Source organism: Nothoprocta perdicaria, unplaced genomic scaffold (genome assembly GCF_003342845.1).
Source record: "Nothoprocta perdicaria isolate Ctin4 unplaced genomic scaffold, notPer1 scaffold_250, whole genome shotgun sequence".
NCBI lineage: Eukaryota > Metazoa > Chordata > Aves > Tinamiformes > Tinamidae > Nothoprocta > Nothoprocta perdicaria.
Genome location: NW_020455478.1, coordinates 749,534 through 756,076, shown reverse-complemented (window position 1 = coordinate 756,076; position 6,543 = coordinate 749,534). Strand labels below are relative to the sequence as shown.

Sequence of the window (6,543 nt, the reverse complement as noted above, 5' to 3'; positions counted from 1 at the left end):
GCGGCGCTCGCTGCTGCGCGAGTGCCGCGAGCCGCGGGCTCCGAGCGGCGCCCTGCAGCACGCTCGCCTTTAGCCGCCGACGCCGGCGACGTGCTCCCGCTCCCAGAGCTGCCTCCCAGGCCCGGAGCGCCGGCTGGCTGCCCCGGGGGAGCGCGTCGGGTTGGATGTGACCAGGGCTGGCACAGGGCTGGTGGCTCCCACGGCCTGCACAGTGCAGAGCTCCTGCTGCCAGGGCTGTAAGCAGCTCAACCGCTCCCCGCAGCAAGAAGGCCCCCGTGGCCCTGCTCCAGCGGCTGCCTGTGCTCGCCGTCACTGGGACGCACCGCAGGACGGGCCGGCAGAGTCTGCCCAGGCGCCATGGGTGTCCCTGTGCACCCACTTCGGCTCTCCGTCCATGTGTCCTCTCCTGGTGCCATGCTGGTCTCTGTTGGCCGCCGGGACCGTGCTGCAGGGTGCCAGCAAAGGCAGGGGTGAAGCGCATCCTTCCCTGGCCACAGCAGCACCAGCACCGTGCTGCGCCCCGCGACAAGCTGCTGCCACCAGAGCTGCCACGGCCAAAGCGGCAGCCAGGCCAAGACTGGGCCAAGCAGCCTGCTCGGGATATGGTCCCTCCAGCAAACGGGGGGCTTATTTCTTATTTAATTATTTATTTTTCCCAACTTTTTTTTTTTTTTTTTGCCAGGGCTCCTCCGAGACATGGGAGATGATGATCACACAGGATCTTAGCTCATCCGCTCGCTGTCTCATGCCTGGGAGGCTTGGCGGCAGGCCCGAGGGCTCCGGAGGAGGAGGAGGAGGAGGAAAATTTCATCATCCCGCTCTGGCGTCTCGGATAATCGGCCCCTTGTTAACCGCTGCGTCCCCACGCGAGGCGCCTGTGAGGGCCCGTGCTGCCTGCTGCCCGTTAGGTGGTCTTGGCCCGGCCTGAGCTCCTGCCGGCCTCTCCCAGGGCTGCTTGGGAGGCTGGGAAGTGGCTGGGATTTTATCTGCGCTCCCCGCCATTCCCTTCCCACCAGGAGCAGGGGTTTTCCAGCGCCTCTGGACTCCTCTGCACTGCGCTTTTGGCCCCGATGGCCTTCGTGGAGGGAGCGCTGCACCAACTGCTCCCTGCTCYGCTCGCACGCAACCTCGCTGGACTCCCGGCAGCTCCCGCTCCAGCCTCAGCACAGAGACAGATTTAACTGTTCCCGGGATGGACGATTTTCTGGCGGTGGGACAGTTGCTGGCACAAGCTGTGCCCAGCTGCAGGAAGGTGTTCACGGACCGGGATGGAGCTCAGCGCTGACGGGGTTCAGGGTTTGGGTGATGGGGACCGCGGCTGGCACTTGCTATCCCCAGCAAAGAAAAGCCCAAGACTGTCTCCGTGTGTTTCTCTTTCTGTGTGTTTATTTTTTTTTTTTTTTTTGTAAAAAGAAGTATAAAAAAATAAATACTTAAATAGAATTCTCTCTATATATTACCACAATCTTATTAATTAATTATTATTATTATTATATTAATAACATTATTAAACCCCAGGTCAGAGAGCACTGGTGGGCACCCTGGTTTTCCACTCGCGCCTGCGCGCCAGCACCAGCCTCCCCAAGCAAATAAATAAGCACCCGCAGTCCAGCCCRCACCCGTGCACGTCACCCAGCCCCGCGACCAGCCCCTTGCCGTGCCGCAGTGCAGGGCGAGGAAGAGGAGGAGGGCTCCGTCCATCCGGAGGACCCAGCCACCACGCGCAGCAGCAGCTCCGAGAGCTCCGGTACTGCTGGCGCTTGGAGCTGCGCTCGTCCCACACCGCCGCAGTCCAGCAGAATGGGACGGCGCTACATTCAAAGGTCCCGAGAGCACTTTTGAGRAGAAAAAGGCACTTTTCCGAGCCCCATGGGCTCGGTTGTGGTACCCCACAGGTTCTCTTGGCTGCAGGAGCTGTGCTGGAGGCAGCCAACGCCAGAGGACAGGACCCAGCTGCGTATGAGCGATGGCAAGACCGGGAGTCCGTGGCCTCACCCCGAGTGCCTCCACTGCCCACTCCCATCTGGCCACTTGGCTGGGGGGAGTCCCGTCCGCGCAGCAGAGCCGGGCTCTCTCTCCTGGCCCGGGCAGGCCGGAGCCACGTGGTTGGGCGGGCAGAGCCTTGGCGCCACACCACGCCGGCAGCCGCGGTGCGCGGTGCCCCGAGGAGGCCGTTGCTCGCACGCAACGGCCGAATCAGGGGGCTTTCGTGACTTGCCCCCTGCTCTGCTGAAGGTGGTACAGAGACATTCTCGGCACCGAACACCTCKCGCAGCTGAGGATGACGCTTGCCATTTCTTCCGCTTTTAACAACATTTGCAAGACCCCAGAGTGGCTTGCAAAGTGGAGGGTCTGACCATCCTCCTACCGGCATGAGGGACATGACAGCTCCAAGGGGACGGGCAGGGCCACTCTGCAGATACTGGTCTGTCCAGCTTGGCACTCATCACCCTCACTGCAACTGCCCCCCTGGAGCATCAAATAAATTAAAGTGCAGGGCAGGGGTGGACAGGAGAGCAGGAGGAGGTAATAAATAAGAAGGCGAGAGGACTGTTGGCAGGGAAGGTCCTTCTGGGGCCGGATGATACAGTGGTGGCCCCACGGTGAGCCAAGGGCTAGTGGGGATGCAGGGATGACACGTCCCCATCCTGTTGTCCGTTGTTCTCCCGTCAGGCGCCAGCGCCGAAATCTCCCTTGAAGGGATCTTGGCTCATCCGTCCTTTTGGAATGGAATCCTCTTGCAGCTTTCTGGGCTCAGCAGCAGGCAAGAGGTGCCGTGAGCCAGGCACTCACGCAGGGCTCAGGTGAGGTAAGAGGATGCGAGCTGCATGGGAGATGACCTGCACGTACTTGCGAAGCACCTGGCAGCCTTGCTGCTTCTTCTTGAAGGCACTCTTACCCTTGCTGCTCTCCCCGTATCTCACATCCACCTGGAAGATGTTGTAGTTTTTGCAGAGTAGGCAAGTGAGGTTGGAGATGAGGCCCCGCGTGGTCTTGGTGGTGTTGTGGAGGCGGTCAAGAAGCTCCTTGGCTGTAGGGTTGAGCTCCTCCTGGTCTCGTGTGATGTTCCCCAACGAGGCGTTGAGGAAAGCGAAGAGCTTGTACATGGCCACCATGACCTCCTTCTCACTTGTCCGGTTCTCATGGAAGTCAGGGAAGTAGATACCATTGGGGTTGCAGAGCTTGTCGGTCTCGCTGCTGAAAGGTTCTCCCTGGCACTTCAGCTGGAGGGACAGGCGCATGTCACCAGGGGTGCTGGCCGCCCGCCCTGACCCCGTCCCCCAGGTTGCCGCCCCATTGCACCTCCTGCCCCTGATGCTGCCCCAGCTTGGGCACCCTCCTCTTAACCACCTGCAAGTGTTGCAGTGGGCTTGTGCTGCCGCTCCGCAGCTTCARCCTTGGGGATGTCCCTGGCACATCCCTCTCGCTCCAGGACCCACCACCGCCTTCTTTAATGGCTTTTCCCTCCATGTTCCCATGGCAGGCCCGCTTTCAGCCTGCTCCAGGCGCCGAAGCAGTGAGAGGCACTTACATAGAGGCTGAAGAGATCCTGGGCCGTGGCGTTGAGCAGCGCAACCTGCTTGCGCGTCTGCTCGTAGACGTTGGAGCGGCATAAGCTGTTGATGGGGCAGCCGGCGCTGGGGCCGTTCACCAGCAAAGCCCGGCCAGCCACCAGCCTCCGTTGCAGCAGGAGCAGGGCCACGAAGGGGAAGACACCTGGGCACAGGGAAAGAAAAAGAGCAGAGGGTCAGARGATCCCCGGCACGGTGCCCGTGCTTGTGTCAGATGCCACCCGGATCTTGGCCAGCTCTGAGCACCTCGGATGGGCGCCCGCCAGGCTGGGCTTCGCCTGGAGCCTCTGCTCTCTGCTTTGCTCTTCCTCTTTTCCTGGAGAAAATGCTCCCAGCTGCCTGGTGCTCCCATGCCTGCCGCCCAGGCTGCCAGCTCCGCTCAGCCCCACTTCCTCACCTGCMGGCGGGCCAGCCCCACTCCCGGCAGGAATTTCCCTGCCCTCCTTCCCGGTGGGGCTCCTGCTGGCATTCCCACATTGCGCAAGGGCCCGGTGACGGCTTGTCAGATTTAATCGAATATGCAAAGCGATTTCCTCCCCGTTATCCTCGAACGGGCACTGCAGGAGCGGGGCCCCACCCCAGCCCTGGCACCCGCTGACTCAGCCAGGTGCCAGCCAGGAAACCTGTGCCGGGGCTTTTGCTTTCGTCCCCGGCCGGGTGCAGGGGCCTGGAGAAGGCCATGCCTCTGTCTCCCCATCTGCAAGCTCAGCGCGGCGGTTGCTTGCCAAGGAGCCCCGGGAAGAGCCAGCACAGCTGCCGGCGCCGCAAGCCAGGAAATCCCTGGCCTCCGAACAAGCGCTCCGTTGAGCGCCGGGCTGGGAGCAGCTGGGTCACCCCGGCCCGGCCGGCCGTCCCCAGGGGCTCCTGCACCAGCAGGGCCAGAGGGAAGCGCCACCCCCCAAAACCTGCAGCCCCACAGGCACCCTGATCCGGCATCCCCAGTGCTGYGGCAGCGGCCGCAACCTCAGCGCTCAGCCCTGCCCGCGGGCACCTCGCACCTGYGCGCGGCGGGGAACCTCGCGCCACGCTGCCGCCCGGAGCAGCCCCACTGCAGGGCAAGGCAGCTGCGGAGCAAGCGTGCCGGGAAGCACCTGGAGCCCAGCAAGTGTCGCAGCCGCTTGGATCCRCGCTCTGCCCCAGTGCCACCAGCAGCCCAGCAGAGCAGCCAGGTGACCCTGCGGCGCCCCGTGCCAGCTCCGCCGCCCCGCGCTCCCACGGGTGCTGAAATTGTCAGCACATGTATGAGCCTCCACGTTGCCGCCGGTCCCAGGGAACACAATAACCGCTTTATTTACCCTTGCTGCAGCAACGCCCGTGCCCAGCCAGGGAAGGACTTACCTGGTTGTGTTGCAATCGCGTGCCCGAAGCTGCCCGCGCCCGGGAGCGCGGCAGCCAGCACGGACAGGGCAGGCGGCGGCCGCGGGGCCCCCCGTTTCCTAGCCGTGCAGCCAGGCCTGGCGGTGCGCGCGGCCTCGAGCCCGCGGTGCTGCCCCGGCACGCGCGCCCATCTCGGCGCCGGGCAGAGCGAGGCTGCGGAGAGCCCACGTGCGCCCGCGGCCGCTGCCCCACGGTGACGGCCCCGCGCCGCGCTCCGAGCGGCTCCATCCAAAGCCCTGGCTGCACTTGGCAGCTTCCTCATTTCTGGGATTTCTTAGTTGCCTCTAATTAAGCCTGAATCGCCTGCGTTTCGCAGTATCCAGAGACCCAACAGGAGCAAAAAGAAAAAAAAGAAGTGGGGGGAGGAAAAAAAAAAAAAGCAGCAAGATTCCCCCCCCCACACCCTTTTTGGAAGTCTTTCGAGTTATATAAGTGTCCAGATGTTGGCTGCAACGCRCCAGAAAGGCATTTGGAGCTGCCTCCTGCCAATTCCCAGGGATGCTAACCCTGAGGAAGAGCAGCGTTCCGGGAGGCTTCGCTTCGGGCGGCGAGCAGGCGGCGGCCGCTGGAGCCGGAGCGCGCGCGTGTTCCTTTGCAACGTGCCCCAAGTTGGAAAACGGCGGCGGGGCGGGGGGGAGGAAGGGAAAAAGGGAGCCGGAGGGGAGGAGGAGGAGGGCGAAATAGGTTCAATAAAGATTTTTTTTTTACCTGCCGGCATGAACTTCATTGTGAGCTGTGTCCCGGGAGCAACTTTACTAGAGATTGAGGCTGGCAGGAGAGGTTTTCAGAAATTCATGTTCATACTGGGGGACTCCTCTTGGTTTATATACCGGTCCTCCAGTGAGCCTGTGTTGTAAGAAAGGGGAGGAGGGGGGGGGCCGGGGGGAGAAACAGAGAAACACTATCATTACTTGCATTGAAACTGTAAATCAGGAAGTAAAAGGGCTTGGAAATCGTGAATGATTCTTAGAAATAAACTTCTGATAAAGTTGATGTCACCGGGATTGTGGTTTTTTCACGCACAGGGCTGCCGGGGGTGGGGGGAATTTAAAAAAAAAAAAAAAAAAAAAGGGAAAACAAAAGAAAAAAAACCCAACCATGTCAGAAAACTCCTCACTTTTTTTTTTTTTTCCTTTCTTTTTTTTGCAGCTCGACCTCCGGGCGTCCGGGGGGGGCGGTGCATGGTGGTGGGGAGCGGGGGGGACATAGGGATGGGGATGGCTGCTCCGTGCTGGGTGCTCACGCCCTGACTCATGTTCCTGACAGCACTTTCACCCTGTCTCTGTCCCGGGGTGTCCCGTCCGCCCTTCAACCCAGTGAATAAAAAAATAAAACTTTTTTTTTTTTTTAATAAATTCCCCTCAAAGAGGCAGGAGGCACTGGTGGGGTTCCCACCCCATGTGGGGAGGCGGCAAAGGCTGCTCCCATGTCCCCACCATGCAGCGGAGTGACAGGACAGGCTCAGCACACTTGGGACCCCAGGCTGCAGGTTCTAGTTTTGGGGTCCTAGGGCGCTTTGCCTCCACGCAGAACTGCCATTTGGGCAGGGAAGAGAAGAGAAGAGAAGAGAAGAGAAGAGAAGAGAAGAGAAGAG

At 61.2% G+C, this 6,543-nt stretch overlaps 1 protein-coding gene across 1 annotated transcript in view; it reads right to left on the bottom strand.

Annotated features, from left to right (window-relative positions):
• Positions 1–2,789: 2,789 nt before the first annotated feature.
• Positions 2,790–6,543, bottom strand: part of LIF (LIF, interleukin 6 family cytokine) — a 9,177-nt gene continuing 5,423 nt past the window's right edge. Inside the window, exons 2-3 of the mRNA XM_026040198.1 lie at positions 3,533–3,717; positions 2,790–3,224 (exon numbers count right to left, since the gene is read on the bottom strand). Coding sequence (XP_025895983.1) covers positions 2,790–3,224; positions 3,533–3,717 — 620 coding nt within the window. The remainder of the gene's footprint in view (positions 3,225–3,532; positions 3,718–6,543) is intronic.